General features: G+C 40.7%; 1 protein-coding gene across 18 annotated transcripts in view; it reads right to left on the reverse strand.

Moving 5' to 3' along the window:
• Nucleotides 1-21,360, reverse strand: part of chl1b (cell adhesion molecule L1-like b) — a 71,365-nt gene that overhangs the window by 21,154 nt on the left and 28,851 nt on the right. For 13 of the 18 annotated variants that reach the window (XM_039798013.1, XM_039798020.1, XM_039798025.1 and 10 more), the window contains exons 2-16: nt 12,204-12,397; nt 11,035-11,052; nt 9,669-9,777; nt 8,774-8,964; nt 8,014-8,136; nt 6,539-6,709; nt 6,217-6,243; nt 5,952-6,063; nt 5,605-5,786; nt 4,357-4,488; nt 2,262-2,402; nt 1,226-1,337; nt 756-922; nt 510-675; nt 274-398 (exon numbers count right to left, since the gene is read on the reverse strand). In XM_039798013.1, the coding sequence (XP_039653947.1) occupies nt 274-398; nt 510-675; nt 756-922; nt 1,226-1,337; nt 2,262-2,402; nt 4,357-4,488; nt 5,605-5,786; nt 5,952-6,063; nt 6,217-6,243; nt 6,539-6,709; nt 8,014-8,136; nt 8,774-8,964; nt 9,669-9,777; nt 11,035-11,052; nt 12,204-12,303 (1,876 nt within the window). In that variant the 5' untranslated portion in view covers nt 12,304-12,397. The remainder of the gene's footprint in view (nt 1-273; nt 399-509; nt 676-755; nt 923-1,225; nt 1,338-2,261; nt 2,403-4,356; nt 4,489-5,604; nt 5,787-5,951; nt 6,064-6,216; nt 6,244-6,538; nt 6,710-8,013; nt 8,137-8,773; nt 8,965-9,668; nt 9,778-11,034; nt 11,053-12,203; nt 12,398-21,360) is intronic. The other 5 variants (XM_039798016.1, XM_039798021.1, XM_039798017.1 and 2 more) reach the window with 3 other exon arrangements.

Raw genomic sequence — 21,360 nt, forward strand, 5'->3', positions numbered from 1 at the left:
CAATCAAATCGCCTCGAGAGCCAGAGGATGTGGAACGGGCTGCATCGCTGCATAGGGCTGCCGCTGTATCTTTTAGACTTTTAGATGTCAAATGTATCTCGAAAGGGTGATTGTCAGACACAGCACTGCACTAATAAAGCCACGGTCTGCATGTTCATGCTCTGCTTTGGCTTCCTGACATATTGATCTCTTTGTGTGTCGTACATAAATGCAGCTCCACGGATCTCTGATCCTTTGGCCCGGAGCAGTCATACTGTTCGTACGTTAGCTCACCTAACACCATGAGCAGTGCTGAGGCTGTGTCTCGGTCCACTGGAGTTCTTGCCACACATGTGTACACACCCTGGTCCCTGTGGCTTACATTGATAATCTGAAGAATACCATCCTCCACAAAGTATCTGCCGACAGAAATATGGAGACACAGTATTGATTGACAGAACTGAAAGGTAAAATGGCTTTCCAGCTGGCATTAAGTCTGCCACGCTGTAAAAAAGTATTCTGTATCCTACCTTGAATTCTCAGTGTTGTTGAGGGCTATCTTCATGTCATCTTTTTCCCACAGGAGCTCAAAGTCATTGCTAAAGGACTTGTCGTACTCTGCGAGGCATGAGAGCTGGGCCGTGGTACCTATTAGGATCTGCAGGTCCTCCTGGGCCACGACTATTCTAGTGGGATCTTCCACAGGCACAACAGTATTAGTTACATTTCAAGGACTGTGAGCCACTGCAAGCACTTTTACAGGTGAAACTGTTTACCTTTCACATAGAGCATGGCGTCGATGGCAGACGATCCCTCCGTGTTTTTAGCTAAACATGTGTACTGTCCCGTGTCGCCTTTCTCCACGCTGTAGATCTCCAGCGACCCATTTTCGTGAATGGTAAGCCTCGGTCCCTCCACGGAGTCAGAGGAGTCGTCTTTGCTCCTGGAAAACATTCGTAAAAAAAACACCCATTAAAGTCTCAAAGTACTCTCAGACCAAATTAAATATGAACAGAGCAGCAGTCTCTCTGGATACTCCCTACTCTGTGGCAGCAAAAGAAGAAATTAAAGTTGCTAAATAGAACATTAGTGTTGAGTGACAGGGTTACTGTGGCACCTTTCAAAGAAACTGCAGGTCACCAGTAAAGAAACACGCTGGATTCAGAGGGACTATATGCTTCAAATAGTTGAGACCTACTGCACCCTGCTGGTGTATGGGAGACAGGGAAAAAAACTGCACACTTACCAAGTGATGGTAGAAGGAGGAGAGCTGAAGACGTTGCAGTGCATCATCACTCCCTTCCCCTCCACAGCAGAGTAATCCTCCCCCTCCTTGGTCAATATTATGGGGGACAGATCTGTAAAGACCATGCAGCAGAATCTAATCAGCAATCTAACGTTGTTAGAAAAGCCATGGAGGAACCTAGGTGTAGCCCTTAACTACTGTACTATTCAGGACTTTTAGGCAACAAAAAAAAACAACACTAAAAGAGATCAGGTTTGCAATTTAGCAGCCTTAAAACCAGAAAAAACAGGAAGGAATTGAGGCAGATAATCGTGGTTTAAGACAGTTGCCTTCCCTGTGCGTTAATTGTAGGCTCCTTAGTGTCAAAAAATGACTCAGCTGTCAGGTTGTCAGAAATGCGTAAATGTGAAAATGAAATCTAAGAAGAAAACAATAGAATAATGAGTGAGCCAAGCGTGTGCACCTTATCAGTTGTAGCCAAAGCCTCCCATTAAAATGGTCTGTCTCTGCTAATTGTTTACAAAGGCAGCCGCCGGGACTTAGCATTCAGCGACTGTCCAGTTTTATTAACTCCTGTGTCACCGAGAACAAACTCCCCACGTTTGTGCAGAGAAACAGAAAGCAACATTCTGTTTTTTATCTGCACTTGTAAAGCAGCACATGTTTATCTTATGGCCCTGAAGTCAGTATGGAATTGAGAGGGAACTTGTTAGCATATAAATGGCAGGGAACTCGGCTTGTTGCTCCACAGGGAGGACCGCTAGCCTGAATGAAGGAGTACAGCTTGTAGACAGCCCTCTTTCCCTGGGCTCCACACTGCTTTACGGGCATATGCCAACATCAGCGCCAGCTCTCTAGCTTGACACATCAGTCAGCAGTCTCCCAGTGACTCACTGCAAAGTCTTACACTTACTCACAAACACTGTGAAACAAATGTTGTTTGGACAGATTCTTTAGAGCGTTATTTCTATGTACTTGATAAAAACATGATGGTGACAAAATGAAATGATGATGACTCACAGAATACAGTACTTACTCATGATCATGATGTTTGCATTTGACAGAAGGGTTCCATGTTTGTTGGAGGCCTCACACTGATAGACTGCACTGTCAGATGCTTTGGCGTTACGTAAAGCTATGGTGTCATCAAACACCTTCCTGTTTGCTGCAGGGGCCCCTGTAAAGAATCAAGGACACATTCAGGAAATACAAGAGTTTTAGATCATCCCCATTTCATGGTCAGAATCCCCCCCCAAATAAAACAAGCCAGGGCAATCTCTGTCTCTCCCGCCTACTCTCGCCTATGTTATACGCTATGTAATTATGTTGTATTCAAAAAGGAAAGCGACAGAACTTCAACATTTAGTCTTCAAGCTTAGCGCTCAGTATAAAGGTTTTAAAGCGCCCATATTATGCTCATTTTCAGGTTCATAACTGTATTTTAAGGTTGTACCGGAATAGGTTTACATGGTTTAATTTAAAAAAAACACCATATTTTTTGTTGTACTGCACAGCTCTCTCTCACTGCTGCAGATCCTCTTTTCACCTGGTTTCTGTTTTAGCTACAGAGTGAGACCTCTTTTCATCTTCTTCTTCTGTACTATCTTTGATTGCACTCGCACATGCTCAGTAGCTCAGATGTAGATCATGTCAGCTAGCTAGGTCCATAGACCGTAAAAGAGAGCCTGTTTCTCCAACTTCAGTCAGTTACAAGGCAAAATTAGCTGGGAGACTTGTAAATGAGGGCGCACATGTAAGTAGTTCTTTTGTAGATTATGGTGAACTTGTGTGTGTTGTAGCAGTGCTTTGCTATTGAGAACGAGGTAGCATGCTAACGCTAACGCTACAAGCTAACGGTTGCGGTTAGCCGATTTTGACCAGCTCACCCGGAGACTGAAGGCAGGACACATTCAGAAACCGTATCTCACTCAAAACAGCATGGATGGATTTTTTTTCAAAGTTTGTATGTGTGTGGAAGCACCAGAGACACAAAATAACACCCCAAATCCCAGAATACGTGATTTTTTCATAATATGGGCACTTTAAATAGTGAATTGAGTCTAAAGTGAGACTGTCGTGGGGCTGACCCTGCAGACTGCACTCAAAATGTCAGCTTTAATTCCTGCAAAACAGTCTCAAAGTTGAAGTCAGAATTTTACCCATGAGTACAGCAAGTAGAGCTGGGCGATATGGATAAAATCAAACATAAGAAATATTTTTGACCAAATACCTCGATATCTATTGCAGCGATATTGTAGAGTTGACTATTGGTGCTTTCACAATATATTTACACAATGAGATTTTTGATGAATAATAATCAGTAGATATTATAACTAAGTGGGTAAAGGCAAATAATAGAACAGCTAGAACAGTCTGGTAAGTTCAGAAAATAATTTCACTTTACTGTAATGTAGCCTTCAAAACCAAGAAAAGACAACACTTGTCTCATAACACGATATCCAAAATGTAAGACGATATCTAGTGTCATACCACGATCTCGATATAATATCCATATATTGCCTAACAGCAAGCCAGGGCTATCTCTCCCGCCCACTTTTAAACACTCTCTCCCAAGTTTAAGTTATGTATGTTGTTAGGGCTGGGTACCAAATTCAATACTTATTAGGTACCGACTGACTTGCCTCTAAAGTATCGAAAAATACCTCGTCATTCAATACCCAATTTTAATACCTGAGGAGTAAATCTCATCAGTGTCAGGGAGCCAATAAGCATGCAGCATGCTTCTACCAAGATCTGTTAATGCTGCTGATTGGTTGTCTAACATTACACGTCGTAGAGACACACAGGGAACACTCTACGTTAGGCACAGAGACGGAAAAAAAGAAGACTTGTGCCATAATGTGTAATGTTTTAATTTCTTTTTGTTTTATAAAATTGGTATCAAAAAATTAATCGTTTAGGTATCAAAATCGTGGTATTGGTACCGGCACCGGTATCAAATATTTTTTAACCATACACAGCCCTATATGTTGTATTAAAAAGGAAAGCAACAGAACATCAACATGTATCCTATTTGTTCATTTTAAATCACCAAGTCATCAGGACTAGCGCTCAGTAGAAAGGTTTTAAATAGTGAAGTGAGTCTAAAGTGAGACTGTCGTGGGACTGACCCTGCAGAAGTTCACCGTTCACCCTCCATGTTATAGTCGGCTGAGGAGTCCCACTGGCGGAGCACTTGATGAGCACCTCTGAGCCGATCATACTGAGCTGACTCTCCGGCTCAATCACCCACTCTGGAGGCTCTGAGAAGACACAATCAGCACCATATTATCAACCCGATGAGTGCCATTATAAAGAAAGACACTTACTAAGCATTTACAGCGTGGACACAATCACGGGAACAGTTGTGCAATATATGTTATTCAGGTTTGCGGCAATAAATGCTACACCTACAGGTCTGGCCATGACATACAGGCATTGAGGCACAAGAGGCACTTCAACTGCCAACTGTCTCGCCAGAATCATTGTTGGAACTTTGTAGGCATTATGTAAAAGTGTCTATCATTAAAATTATTCTCTTTCTAATGTAATGTATTTACACCTCCATGAAGACAGATCCCACAATGCCCAGCACAGCAGAAAGCCATAGAAACAAATCAAAGCAGAGGATATTGTGGTTATTTACAGGACGTTCAATTAAAATGTAACACCGCATAATGACTCCAAGTTTATACAGGGGGACAATTATTCACTCTTAGCTTCATCAGTGTCATCAGGTAGGGGTGTATTAGGCACTATTTTTCATCAAATTATGATTTATAATAGCTTTGCATCCATAGTGATGTGCCTATAAACATTGCTCCATTTGTATTTACAGAACATCCTCTTTAACAACTAATATAATATGAAATCAGTCACAGGGGACATTTTTCTGTATGAGTACTTTTGCTTTGTTTCTTTGGGTACGTTAAAATGTAAATGGACTGCATTTATATAGCGCTTTTCTAGTTTACCAACTACTCAAAGCACTTTAACTATAGTTTACAGGAACCATTCACCATTCACACACATTTATACACTGTGGCCGATGCTGCTGTACAAGATACCACCTGTTCATCAGATAAACATTCACGCACATACACACACCCATGGCGCTACATCGAGTATTTTTATATTGTCATATTCGTACTTTTACTTCAGTTCGTTAAGAATCTGAGAACTTCTTCTAACACTGAACTTGATCTTGCTCCTTTTAAAAGGGTCATTGAATACTGTTTTATTAGAGCTACTAATTCTGCTCTATAGGCTTCTTTAAAAAAATAATTTTATAAACTGTTATTCAAATGACAACTATCAAATTATTTCAAATACATCATGATGAAATACATCACTGTGACTTTACAGCACGCTGTAGTTACCTTCTATTTTCAGGGTGAAGTAATGGACAGCTTCTCCAAGTCCGTTCTTTGCCTTGCACATGTACTTGCCACTGTCTTCCTGTTCAACTCTCGGCACAATCAGCAATTTCCCATGATTCTCCACCTTTGCTTTTGTGGGAAGCTGATGACCCATCTTCACCCACTCAACCTGTGGAGTTGGACTAACAGAAAAGGGGACAAAGTGTGAGTATAAAAAAGTAAAATATTGGCTGTAAATGACAGAAGATGACACAAATGTGGGGAAAAAGCAAACATGACCAAAATCTTGGACAAATAATACTAACGTGCAAGAAACTTAAGAAATGAAAAAAGGCTGTGTTACTTACAATCCTTCAGCAATACACTCCAATTTCAAGTCCTCTCCTTTAACCAGCTGTGTCTCTGATGTGGCAGTAGAGGGCGTCAGAAGAGAGGGTTTTCTTTCAAGGATTGCGTTAGCTAAGGAAGCATAGCAGAGATTAGACATTATAATATAAATCACACGGCTACAGGTTTATACTTTATACATTTATAAACACACACCTGCCTATCTGCATGTTTGTAGATGACAAATAGCACAAGTGTGTTATATTCTAATAACTTAAAACTTACCACTTTCAGGACTCATGTCACTTTTTTCTGAAATGGAGGTGGATGAGACAAAAAAAAAAAAAAAAGGAACATGAGGACAATGTGGATACATCACGACAAACATCACCAAGATCAAAACCACAACATAAAACCAAGGAGATGCACAAAAACAAGACAGCATGACACTTGGATGGCTTTTGAAGTGTAGCTATGGATATGGACATTAATGAACGTGTTGGAAATGATCAGTGCTCTGAAAACAAAATCAAAGTTTGCATCATGCTGGTTTGAGAGAGAAAAAAACGCACTCGAGTGAAGGCAAAGAAGCTGAAGTGACACCTACTTGTCTGGACGATGACAGACATGGCGGTCTTCTGAACGATGGTTCGTATTCTTGGGAAGGCGGCGAAGCAGCAGTAGTCTCTCCCGCTGTCCTTCTCCACCGCGTGAGAGAAGTACAGGTCTCCGTTCAAGCCCATAGACACCCTCTCATCCTGTTCTATGTGCTGAAGATCTGAGCACAGAAAGAGAAGGATTTCATATGTTTTTGGTCACTCGTCTTACACCCCGAGCGTGTATCAGACATGAGAAAGTCTGACGCAGATAGAAATCAATGCGTTATATCTATGGTCTGACTTAATGGAACTCTACTTTGTCCCCTGTTAAGGAGTGGTAGAATGTAACTAAGTACATTTACTCAAGTCAAGTATTTTTGTTTAATGCAACTTTATACATCTACTCCACTACATTTCATAGGGACATATACTACTACTCCGATATCTGACAATATAGTTACTAATTGCTTTTCAGATTAAGATTTTACATGCAAAATAGTTATATTTATAGCCAAGTTTATAAAATACAAAACATTTTTTATTTAATAAACCAGGGGTTTCTAAAAAAATTAAATAAATAAAAATTAGAGAAAAGTCCATGCAAATATACAAATTTGTGCAGCAGAATTTAGTTTTTTTCTTCCTTTATTATCTCACAACCCCTCAGATTCATCTCGTGACCATGTGGAGGGGTTTCAAGGTTGGAAATCACTGAATTTAACTACCTATGTGCATATAAAGTGGTTAAAACTAGCTCCATATCAACCTGCTGTAACAGAGAAATGCTGGATAGGCATTGATGCATCAGTATAGATATAATAATGTCACGTATTATAATTTATCAGGGAACATTTCTCTGCAGAAAGGGTTCTTTCACTTGGATGCCTCAAGTACATTTTGCTACTACAACTGTGCTTTAACTGAAGTAAGATTTTTGAATAAAGGACTTTTACTTGTAATGGAGTATTTTTTCCACAGCTGTATTATAAATCATTAAGTCCCTTGAGGTTCTGAAAAATCCTCTTATTTTCTCACTGTTTGACAGTATCACATATACATTATGTTCTGTATCAGCTTGTTCAAGCTCTTTGTTGAAGCTATATTTTGTTTAAGAGTGAAATATTCACTGCTACATGGGGATCTTTTATTTGATCATTTGATACACATTTCCACAGTATTTAGCCTGACACATTAAGCACCTGTGGGAACTTTGGCATCTCCAATTGAATTTAAAATAAAGTTTTGTGGGTTTGAACAAGGTTTGTCTGTACAGCATGAGTTTGTAATGACCCACCCACCTTCAGATCAGTGAGGTTAAAGGGGTTAATCAGTCATATGTTGCTGTCTAAATATAACAAAATTCAGCACGGTATGGGTTGGAATAACAGGTTTATCATTACACTATGTTTAAATGAGTTTGTGTTTTGAACTAAATTGAACTCACACCACTATTAATGTATCATAAATAAGAGGTATCACTTACTGATAGTCATCCAGTAGATCTGGAGGGGAGGTATTCCTTTAGGTGGATTACATTTTAAAGTAAAAGGCTGACCTTCCTCCACCACAACAGGATCAAGTGTTTCTTTAGGAAACTTTGGGACATCTAGAAAAAAAGACAATACCTACAGTGAATAAAGAGAGACATGAAAGAATAAAATATACGGTGCAGTTCTCTTCCACTCCAGAAGATGGCAGTAGTATCGTTCTTGGATTTAGTGGGAGGCATAGCATGTGTTTTCTGGGCTCAGTATCCTTCAGTAGATTGAATTCTATGGGATCATTCAGTTCTTGGCGTGCAGAAACAAAACAGACATCACTACTACTATTGTGTGTGGCTTGTCACCACTGCTGAGCGGTTGAAGCCCAGCCAAATTTAGTCAAAGTCCCCCTAGGAGTAGATTTTCTTTGAGAATGTATAGTACTGTGTTTGGGAACCAAATGAAAAATGTAGTAAAGGAAATGATGGAAAGCCTGGATCACACTCAATGCTTTTTTTCCCCCCTCCAATGCAGTGCTATAGATGAGATGCTGCAAGGGGTGGAGAGCTCGGGAGCCTCAATGACTTTCTGCCACGACCAATACAATGAAAAGCTCACAATGGAGAGGTGCAGTCATTACACAGGACTGGTGGCCCTGAATCACTTTGAAAACACTGTAACAGAGCACCACACACACACACACACACACACACACACACACACACACACACACACACACACACACAGATGTGTGTTACTCACGGGGCACAATGAACTCAATCTCCTTCGATATGGCGGTCCCCAGTTTGTTTGAGGCGTAACAGCGATAGGTTCCCTGGTACTCTGTAAGGTTCCCATTATTGGGAATCACAAAGGTCCCAGAATTCTCCTCTTTCATCAGCCGGGGGTCTAGAGAGGGGTCGAATTCCTGGCCATTCTTCGTCCATCTGAATCTACATAAAAAAGCCAGTGTTGAAATGTCAGTTCCTTCAGCTTAATGCCGAACTTACACCAAACGACTTTTTAAGCGATTCCACTGTTGCAGACAAATTGCTAATATCGGGATGAAATCACGAGAGTCTTCCTAGAGTTGGGGCGCGCTCCTGTTGTCTCAATCGTCTGGTGTAAGGTGGTCATAAAACTCAGTCCGAGACTTTTTCCTGCCTTCTGGGCAGTGAAGTTAAATCAATCAACATTGTTAAACAACCAATGGGTGCGCTCCATCCAGCACAAAACAGGAAGCAGCAAACCACTAGATCCAGTGTTGTTTATGGATCCTATGGCCCCGTACTAAGCTTAACACTAAAAAGGTAAAAAAAAATTAAGATTTTAAACCTTCTGGTTAATTCTTTTGCAATGTGTGACCCCGCAAGCTCCCCAGTCTTTACATATAATGACTGTCTTTAACGTTAGATGTGAGATGGTGTCAGACTTTAGTCTTTTCAAAGTCTGTTCAGAGACTTCTAGTGTATGGTAGGCATATGACTCTGGCATGCTCATTTTACAAAGTTCCAAACCAGAGCACACAAATACAACATGTTGGTGACCAACTTTTTTTTTTTCGTTTGTTATGGGTGTGTGTGTGTGTTTCTGGCTGCTAACAAGCTCTCCATCCTCTCTTCCTCCCATCTGAAGTGATGCAAGGCTCTGTACTCACTCTGGCTCGGGATTCCCTTTGGCTTCACACGTCATGGGGAAGCTCTCATCAAAAGGGAAGGCGATGAGAGAGCTGGGCGACTGAGCTGTGATGGTGGGCAGCTGCTCAACTGGGCAACAAACAAACAAGCATGGAAATGTGAGAAACACAACACGGGCCTCAATACAGAACTTTATTCAGATAGATCATATTCAATGTGATACTGTGACAGTGGTTCCCAACCTTTTTGGCTTGTGACCCCTTAAAACAAAGCAATGTCTACTTGCGACCCCTCATCGCTGGTTATATACATATATATATATATATATATATATATATATATATATATATATATATATATATATATATATATATATATATATATATATATATATATAAAGATTGAACTTTTACTTTTCAGATTGTTTAATTTGAAGTATTTTAAGAAGCTTGAAGTAGTAAAAATGTCCAGTATCTAAAAAACCCAAAATTTGAGAAAAAAAAGAAAAGATAATTTTTAGATAATCATCATGAGACAACTCAGAGACATCTTGGGCCCCTTTAGGGGGTCTTGACCCGCAGGTTTGGAATCACTATGATGTTTTATTATCGTATGTCTCTACATGCAGATTTCTATCCCAAAACATTATTTGTCATAAAACACTGACAATAACTTTACTCAAAATAATAATAATGCTTACTTTATTTATCCCACCAAGAGAAATTACAGTGTTCTCACTCTGTTGTTATTACACCCATTACACACAGGCCTGAATTACACACACATGCTCAGTACCTACACATGCACTAATGGAGAGATGTCAGAGTGAGGGAGCTGCCCATGCAGTTGGGGGTTAGGTGCCTTGCTAAGAGCACCTTGGCAGCTACCAGTCCACCACCATACTTTGGTCCGTATGGGGACTTGAACCAGCAACCCTCCGGTTCCTAACCCAACTTCCTACTGACTGAGTTACTGCCAACCCCATGTAAGCAACATGTGTATCACTTTGTCTATAGAGTTGATGATTTGCCATATAAATGAATCAGTCTTTTTGTTAGATTGGTTTAATTTTGACATAAAACTCTCATTTGTTCTCATATGATCTCACGATGACAGAGTTGTGACACGAACAAGGAACAAACACAACGCAATGAGAATGAAGAGTACCGTGTGACCAAATGTAAAGGAAAATGAGGACATGCTATGATTTCTACAAGCTAAAATACCAGCATTATGGAGTCATGACTGATGACACATGAGATTCAGATCCAACACATATGGCTGTAAGTAAAGCTGCTGCTGTGCTCCACAGCGAGCCAAAGAGATTAACAGAAGAGAGCCGAGGATGTCACTAATACCAGCTACGCTATGGAAGAGCGAACTTACTGTTTATATGACTTAAAACTACAAAATCCATGGCAGCAAGGGGGAAACAAACAAAACAAAGAAAAAACAGTCAGCAGTTTGGGAATAATCTTTTCATGTCACAAGCATTCTCTCGTTAAACCCTTTTAAACACACACATGAGTAATGCAAAAACAGAAGACTGAATTAGATATTCTGACATCAGTGAACCCGAAAAATACATTTTGCCTTTTCAAAAATACCCAGTTTGAACTGTTTTTTTATCAAGCCCTTGAGAGATATTTCTGAATAATTTAGAGGAAAAGGGTTGGTGATGCGTTTCCAAGGAAACTGGGATACACGCAGATCCAACACAAGTGAAACAAAAACCCTGATTCAAACAAGATAATAGGTGTAAATATATTCCATTCACAGAATGCTTGATGATAACAGTGTATAGTGTGATTTATTTGCCTCTAAATTATTCGACAAATTTTTTTTCTGATAAAAGCACTTCAAGATAAACCAAGGACAAGTTTTATGTAGATGAGACATTAACACGTTCAAAACTCCTTGTACATAGCCTTTCCTTGTTTATATATACAGTCTGCTGCATCTTCCTGCTTCATACATGACTTCCTTGAAGTAGCCTTTAATGTGTGTTTCATGAAAACAGTTACGTGTCTGTTAGGTCCAAATTCAGCCAATTCATACCTAATTATTACACTGTAAAACATCAAACAGCAGTTCAGCGGAAACAAGTCATCTTTAATCGTTAACTTAATATAAATGTACAATTGTTTAATTTTTAGAGCCATTTTAGAACTAACATGGGCTGTCTGCCCTTAAGTCTTGATTTCATCTTTCTAAAGAAACGTGATCATCATATTATCAGCGCCATTAAGCAGACTTCCCAGCATGCATTGCTTCAGGGTTAAAACTGTCCCGAAACCCTTCTTTGATTTATCTTGTAGTTTAAAGGAAGCATAGCCTACATGATAGAAACTTGCAGTGTGTAATTAACATGTATTCAAAGAGCTAATTGAATTGATTTGAATGTCTTGAGCTAACTTGTTTTTCTCAAGTTCAGTGAATTTAATTCAGTTGGTTTCACCTTTTCATAACCCATGAGACGAGTGAACAAATGATTCCACTTGACTTCATTAAAGTCACTTTTTGAAGGCATAGTACGTCAGGAAGTCAGCACTCACCTTCCAGTGGGATGTCAATGGCTGCAGTCGTATGAAAGACACAAATACAGGTGATCAAGCCCAGCACGGCGGCCAATAGTGGGCTCCTCTGCAACCTCATGGTTTCTCCTTGACTCTTGTATGTCCTCAAGAAACGAACGCTCTCTCCTACTCAGTCCTTAGTTCATTTCTCTGGCGCGCTGAAGATGCAGTACCTGTGAGAGAAGCACAGACGGAGGCCCCATGAATCCACCCACGCGCTGGCAGACAGAAAAGCAAACCCCAAACACAACGAATCCCCCGTGACTGGCAGCCCGACTGCTCTCTGCTCAGCCAGGCATAACTAGGCACACCGCACATTTTCATTTGCATCAACAGGGACTCTGTTTTGCGCTAGTAAAAATTTTGCTATGACAAAGAAATATTCACAATAAAGCCTCCTATCACCCCTTTCCCCTGGGATTCAGCTTGTTTTGTAGTTTGATGTCTGTGGAAGTGGGTAGCGGAAAAAGTATTTTCCATGCGACAATGGAAATAAATAAACAAATGAAGGAGACTGTGTATTTATAAATGCATGGCAGATGTTCAGCATTACTGAAAGAAAAGGCATTTATTCCAAAACCAAGCCAAGATTGAAATCAACATTACCATCAAAGTTAATTTGGCCGATTTAATCACGGTGCCGTTTCCATCTCTGCCTGCATGTTTCTGATAACAATGACTCAAAGAGATTAACATTGCAGTTACACATTTATCTATTATTGCAGCAAACATTGCTGCCCGAGGGGTGTGTGAGGCATAAATAGCATACATAGTTAACAGTCAGAGTACAGAGTGGATCATTTTCCAGCTAACAGACCAGAGTCTGGACCATAATGAGTACATGATCGGTCGAGAGTGCAGAACTGGAGGAGGAAGGAGGACGGAAAAGAGCGATGTATGGGAATTGTACTGCCTATATTGTGGCAGTGCTCTGTACACCCTCTGGGGTGTCAGTTCATTAGTCTCCCTCGTGTTGGCTGGGACCCAGCTCGGTGGGGTATGCTGGAGTAATTAGCGGAACAGCTAACAAACACCATAATGACAAAAAGAGAAATAATAGCAAAACATTTAGCTGAATGTGACTTCATAAAGCCGTTGTTGTACAGGGACGTTTGCTGGTGTTCATGTAAAACAGTACTGGTTTAACATACAAGGAGCATCTCAATGATAAAAGTCCAGCAATTGCAACAGTAACTAGTGGGTGCTCAACCAGCCATACAATATCTAGAGAAGAGCTCGCTGGTCACAATGGTGCTTGAATCCAACTCTGGCTTCTTTTCTTGCTGCCTTAACCAATTCAATAAATAACTCTGAGGCCAAACTCCGGTTCAGGAGATGTAATTAATTAATTGACACTAGAACAAAGGAGTCGATTTCATTCATTTGGTGCAGATCTGTTGTCAGATGAACTTGCACTCTGAACTTTTCAACCATGCCTCATGGTAATGGTATTAACTTTGTCTGTGACTCAATACTGGCTTTCTGAACCATTGTGACCCCTGCCCCACCCACCTACAGCATCACCAACAAGGCTCGAGACTCTGAGTGTGCTATACATTATATACACCCACCCCACTCAATCACAATTCAGGCCTATTGACTTTTTTCCAACTATAGGTTGGTGTCTCAGATTTATAAGTCGTGCAGAAAAATGCCTTAGGCTTTCCTTTGTTTCAGTCTTTCCCAGACATGGTGATTTATGTTGCTAAACACAGATTCAAATCAAAAGGTAAGGGCTTTGTGCTAATTGGCTTGTGTTTTGTTGGTAAGATTGGCCTGGTTAAGAGAAGAGGGAAGGGGGAGGTTACAATCCCCACAAGACAATGTTTTCTCCTTGTCCTATTGTGCTGGCAAAAATCCTTTCCCAACCTAATACCACCTTAGACGGATTAAATTGTTCAAACCGTGCTTGATCATTTGCCATCTGATTTAATTTGTTCTCCCCTCGTTAAACATTTATTGAAAACCAGCACGGCCATCTGGTTGAGGGAGTTCCACTTTTGGGGCTTAACTGCTGCGGGTCATGATGTCTACATTCATAGGGTATGGGGACTATTGGACCTATATGATGCACACGAGAGGGCCCCCTCAAGCTCGCTTGATTTACAGACTGCGGGCTGTAATCCCCGCCCATTTCAGCAGCGATCACACCAGCCTGAGATTGATGAAGCTGGCAGGAGGTTAAAAGCTGCTCACTGTGGGAAGGCTATTATGAACCCTAACCTTCCTTAGGCGAGGCTCAGAGGGGACAGAAGCTCTGCAATGGAGGAGGCATGGAGAGGGAACCAAAGACATTTGGGCCAAATGAAATCTGCCTTCTTACTTTAAAGCTCTCTCTGAGTGACGGATGTAGAGCACTCTCTGACAAACTTTCCCCTTGTCAACAACACCAACTCTCTTTCGAATGTAGAGCAGTTTGGTACAAAGGCATTGTAACCTAATTTTTCCCATCATCATTAATGCCTTTGCCACAGTAAAGAGCTACCCAGACAAATTTTCAAATTTCCCAAATCCTGTCATGAGCAAATTATGAGATAAAAGCTTCACTTTACAGAGGAATTTCAGTATATATATATATATATATATATATATATATACTATTCTCCCAAGTTTTTTGTATCTAAGTGACTTATGGGAAAAACTTTTTTTTTGCAGAGCCCGGCAGCTGCGAACCAGGCTGCAATGTAATCCTATGGGGAAATTATGAACCATCATGTAGCTCCACTAGGCCTACCTTTAGTGCTATAGCCACAACTTTAGCCTGTCTGTATCCAAAGGTATATGATCTACCTAAGGTCTATGAAAGCTGTGCGACGTGTAGCATGACATTTTCTTGGCACAATTCGGAAATGCGCAACTGAAAATCTTTTAGATAACATAAAGCTATGCTTTCTGTACTCACACACAACAAACTCTCTTTCCATCTTTCTCACAACACTCTTACTGAAATTCCCCTTTAATGCTGGACATGCAAGAATGTATCTTGATCATTTTTTTAATAGCATCATTATTGATATACATCATGATAAAAATGTAATTATGATTTATGTTGATCCTAAAGTTTCTCTCTATGTTGTCAGTCTAAAAACATTAATCCCAGTGTGTATCATGGGTCAGTTTTGTATCAGTTAAAATCCCCCATTTTCGACAGCACCATGCCATTTGCCATTAAAATAGTAAAACATATGGTGTGTATTCTGTTAATGAAGTTAAAGCACATAGTAATGTTCCAGTTTATTTGATTCTGTTTCATGTTGGACCTTTGCTGCCGAGCCCCATTACGAACTGCCTCATCCACTGAGTTTGTAAATTGAGCTTTAAGTAGTCAAAGAATCCCCAATCCACTGATGTCTTCTTGCTTTGTTTTTAACAGTTCTTTCCATTTAAGAGCTATTGGAGTACAGAAGGAGATTCCTCAGAGGAAGACTTCATTTCTCTCACATCCAACTTTTGATACCAAAACAACTGCATGTGTTTAGCTGACTAAACCAACAACGCTCTACTTATTTGGGGAACTGGGCTTTCAGTTCCTAAAGAAATGCCATACAGATGGTTAGAAATACAGTTTGTAGCTCTGTCTCTGCGTGATATGAGCATTATGTTGTTAATAATGTAATATTTAACATTTTTCATATAAAGAAAATGTTTGATGGCGACTAGGCATGGGCCGGTATGAGATTCTGATGGTATGATAACCTATTGCGTGAATTGCAATTACAGCTTTAAAGTGTATTATTTTTGAAATGTCTGGGTAAAAAACTTTTTTTTCCCATTGAACACAATGTATTTTAATTTTGAACACACTGGCAGGGAGAGGGATTTCTAAACTGCACTTGTTGTCCTTGACGACTCATAAAAAACAGCTCATGCCGCAGGTTTTGGAACCGTGACTTTTTCAAACCGCGGCATACCTTGAAACCAGTAACCACCGGCCCATGCCAAATAGCGACTAGCATTTATATTGTTAATATCACCCAGCCCTACTTTACTTCAATTCTCGTGTTAAGAGTCTTTTGTCTATCCTCAAACTATTGTATACTGCATCTCTGATTGCAGCTTCCACTTTGGCACACTTCTACAGTACAATTGGCAAGCTCTGTCTGTATCTGTAATCCTATGGTTAGCCATCTGGTGTAGCATTACACCTTAACTTTGACCCATGAACACATTGAAAAAAAATTATATAATATGTATTACAATGTATATAAAGGATTATACACACACACACACACACACACACACACACGTTTCACAAGATTTCAAGGAAAAAAAGTACAACAACAAGTTGTTTCCTGTAGCATTCTCCGCACTTGTGGATGTGTTGTTTAGTAACGGGGTGGGGTACAAGTGCAACCATTCAAAGTTCACTACAGTAGGCGTTTGAGCTGGCACCATCTGCTTCTTTCTCACACAAAGAAAACAGTCGGAGAAGTGTGGGCCTACTGTAGTTTAAAGTGTGAGCCTGTAATAGGATTAAGCAGATCCTCGTCTTGTCAGGCTGGATTAAAATATTCTCTTCGTTAAAGACCTGAGACGGGAAGACAGCAGCTCCACACTCCCCTCTCACAATCCTGATCCACACTGATTCCTATTTGATCATTCAAGAACAATTAAAACAAAGGCCGAGCTGATTAACATTAAGCGCCAATTGACTCACTTCTGATGTGTGTAATGCTTTTGTTCGTTTTGTCCAATCAATTGCTCATTTAGCTTACAAATCTGACGCCTTGTCTAGGTCTCAGTGAAGAACAAAGCTTTTATGAGTGGCAAACTTTTTTTTATGTAAAAATAAATTTTCATCTGTGTTCAGAGATTTAGTTTTCCCAACTTGCTCTTCAGAATTTGGAAATAGATTGTACTCTAACCTTTGGCAATGATTTGCACAATCTGTATTCTACTGGCTTGGCCATGCAATTCATATATTATTAAAATATGAGTAACAGGAGAAAAAACAGAAACAAGACGCTAAATGAGATTAGAAAGTGGGAGCAATATTAGATAATATGCTTGTCTAATTGAGATTTGGCTCGATTTTACTGCACTTCAGAAAGCATGGCAGTTCAATTATCTCACCATTTATATTTCAGGGGTCTGTAGCTTAAGCGGGATGAGGGGGCTGGAGAGCTGGGCAGAGGGGTGACAGGAGGAATAGGGAGGAGGCTGATGGTGGAGGAATGAGGCTCAGTTGAAGAAAGATATAGACCAGCTGCAGTGATGAACTGTGGGTTTTGTGACCCCTGTGTTCGATATGAACTAATGAAGAACGACCCTACATGAACCCCTTCTCACCAGGGGAGGAGTGGGAAACACCATGTCAAACGTGCAGTAGTCTCGCATTGCCAGACCTTCCTCCACAGCACTGAGGAGGAGGGTCTGACTAGTCCACACAGCATCCAGGGATGGGAGGAAAACGTGCTCTGGTTTGTTGGCATTTATTTAAACCAATCACAATCGTCTTGGGCAGCGCCAAGTGCCGGATGGAGCAACAGTGCCTCTGCAAAATAGCCTGAGGAAGGAACTTGTTTTGGTGGAATGTTCAAAAGTTGCTTTAGTCGTGTAATCGAAAACTCAGATTCTAGCTAGCTGTCTGGATTTACCCTGCAGAGATCGGAGGAGAAGTTAACCACAGTCCTCAGAAATCCAACGCAGTTTAGAATGCCGACGCAAAGAAAGCGGAAGGTAACGGACTTCCGTCCGAAAATGAGGGCCATCCAGCGAACCTCTAGCAGCACCAGAACTATCCTGTGAATGAAACGTCATCGATATTAGCCGCTTTCCGACCGGAGGGATTTTTGCAGTTCCTAGAACTCTTTTTTTCTCGTGTTCCGACTTTCCGACGTTCTTTTCGCTGTTCCCTTTTCAGCATAGGGACCTAGCTCAACGAGGGTCGAGTTTCCGGTACAGACAGACCAACAACGGGACAATTTTAACAATTTTCGCCATCTTATTCATCACTAAATTCACTTCTGACAACGTTTTAGGCGAGAAATTAACAATTTGAATATCGGCAGTCTTTCGGAGATGAGAAGCTCCATGAAGGGAGGCGACAGTTGGCAGGCGCCTGCCCCGGCCGCTAGCTCGTCGCTCGGCCATGTCCTGCTCAGAAACCCCGCTGTCAGCTGGTGGTCTCTCAGACCGCTCTCGTAAATAAGAGGCTTTTATTTGGCCGTTGACGGTTTGTTTGTTTAAATATCACAACACATGTCCATCATAAGATTAACGGGAACCTGTGGTTAACTGTTTTTTCGGAGTTAAACTCCACAAGCGTGCCCTGCGGAGTGGACAACCTCGCTGTCCGGCCGTCTCACACACACACATTATTTTAGACTCCCATCTTAACCTGGAGAAACAAATATCTCTTGTTGTAAAGTCCAGTTTTTACCAAGTAAGAATAATTTCTAAACTCAAGTCTATTCTGTCATACAATGATCTGGAAAAAGTCATCCATGCCTTCATAATCTCCCGCTTAGACTATTGTAACTCTCTCTACTTTGGTCTCCCTCTGACTCTGGTGGCACGGCTTCAGATGGTCCAAAATGCAGCGGATAGGCTGCTCACGAATACAAAAAAGCGTGAACACGTTACACCTGTCCTTGCCTCCTTGCACTGGCTTCCAGTCCAGTCTAGGATACAATTTAAAATACTGTTGATGGTTTTTAAAGCTCTTCACGCCCTGGCCCCCAGCTACATAGCTGATATCATTCATCTTCACGTAGCCTCCAGGTCCCTCAGATCCTCCAGCCAAGGCCTCCTCCATGTCCCATGGTCCCGGCTTAAGCAAAAAGGTGACAGAGCGTTTTCTGTTGCTGGTCCTCAGCTGTGGAACCGACTGCCAACCGGCCTTCAGAAATGCCCCTTCAATTGTGATATTCAAAGCCAGGCTCAAAACAAATCTTTTTACATTGGCCTTCCCGGCATCTTAATTGTCTAATCCTGCTATGTTTGTAATCAAGTGTTTGTCTTTCGATGTACTTTTTAGCCTAAATCACTGATTTGTACGTGTTTTATTTTATTTTTCTTATTTTATTTTATCAACCTGTGGCTAATGCGCTATGTACAGCACTTTGGTCAGCGCGAGCTGTTTTTAAATGTGCTATAGAAATAAACTTTACTTACTTACTTACTTACTTACTTACTTACACACACACGTTCACAACGCAGCCGGCAGAGGCGGGGGAGAGAGAGATACTCGTTACTCTTCGGGTTATGAGAAATATGCTATATACAATAGATTAAGTATGTAGTTCATACTTTTTTGTATTTGTTTTCTGATTTTAACGCTATAAAGACGGTTGCCGTGCTTGCATTACTCCCTTACCCCTCCTATAGTCCCTATGGCCACCTGGCCAGTGCGAATGCAAATTGAAAAAACGGTTTTGGGGGAGAGTAGTTAGTAGAACTGCTTAGAAGTGGACTTTTCCTATAACTGTTCCTGTAACTACCTGGTCGGAAAGCGGCTATTGACTAAACATGCAGTGACCCCACAGAGCCGTATGTAACTACATACAGTAGTACAACAGGATGATCACGAACAAGGGAATGTATGATATAGTTCACTTGAAAAAAATGAGACAACAAACAACAGAAGAGGTTTCCAACCACTAGAGGTTTTCATCTTGTCAGTAATGGGCATTTCTCTAAAAGCTTTTCATTTTTTTCATGAACAAAGCATGCTCCCCCAGCGCCTGATTAGCTGCTCTTTTGTGTGTCTGAAAGCAGTTTGTCTTTGTGAAATATGAAGTACTGGTCAGAACAATTAGACAAAACGGATAGGAAACTGTACTGAATATGACCTACAGTAGTATCTCCATATAAAAGCTAACCATTATTTTTGCTACAGCTTATGACTTTTAATTCTAGTCTGCTTCATAATTTATATGCTGAATGAAAACACTTAAAATGGTCACCAGAGCACGTCACATGCCATGATAATAAATCTTACAGAATGTATGTGCTACTGTGGGCTAAAACTACATACCATATGCTATCAGAGTCCTCACTTTGAACCTGTTAATATGTTTAAAGCAAAATAAAAGGTTTCAGAAAGTGCACTGCACCTGTGTGCGTCACAGCTTACAGCTTTTTTCTCGCTTTCCCTCTGATCTGCTCTCTTTGAAGTCCCACAGGAGTGCCCCTTGCCCAGGACAATAATCACATTAGTGTGTGATCCTCGCTGAGTAGCCGGCAGAGAGATGAATTCACAAGTTGGACTGCAGGGACTGGAATATTATTTTGTGTGAACTAACACAGCGTGCTCCACTCCGCATTCATTCACTTTGTCTGACTGATGCTGGCAATTTCCCCAGACGAAACTGTGCCACAGCAAGACATGATCGATGGCTCTCATATCCTAAATCCTTACCTCCATCAGACCCTGAAGGCATTTATTTCTGCCAACAAGAAATTTCTGATGTCCCTACAGCACACACAGAGCAGCAGCAAAACCACAATTTTAAGGAAATGCATTTGCTGCTTCATCCATTTTTTAATCCCTTCAGGATTCTAATATACATACAGCCCAAATAATAATTTCAGCTTGTGAAATGAGAGCATCTCTGCCGACTGTAATTCAGCATTTGAATTTCCTGTTCCGTGCTAGAGCCGAGCATCTGGACAGCGTTACTCTGGGTAAGCTGTATGACACAGCTGTCGGATATGTGGCCCAGTTCCTGTGCCTCTCCATCACTTAATAGGGTCGAGCTGAGGTTGTGTTGAGACAAGTCCAATGGAATGAGTCCAAGACCAGACACTCAAGATTCAAGACTTTAAAATATGACAAGGCAGAATCTCACAATTTATATTGGATGCTCATGGTCTACAGACACAGCAACAATAAACCCATCGTAATAACTGAAACACTCAATCTACTATTGAGTCTTCAAATTGTGATATTTCTTTTAGTCGCAGGAATTTCAAGGCTGTTTAATTTAATAAATATGTAGTCATTTCTAGAGCTGCAAAGATGAATTATTTAATCAATTAGTTGTCAACTACTCAGTCACTTTATATGAAAAAAGTTGAGATTCTCTGAATTCAGCTTCTTAAAGGAATATTTCACCGCTGGAAAGCTGAATATATCTTTAAATTGGGTCACTTATGTAGTAGAAATGTGAAAAAAAAAATTGTATTGGTGCCT

The sequence above is a fragment of the Perca fluviatilis genome, chromosome 4 (genome assembly GCF_010015445.1).
Source record: "Perca fluviatilis chromosome 4, GENO_Pfluv_1.0, whole genome shotgun sequence".
Classification (NCBI taxonomy): Eukaryota; Metazoa; Chordata; class Actinopteri; order Perciformes; family Percidae; genus Perca; species Perca fluviatilis.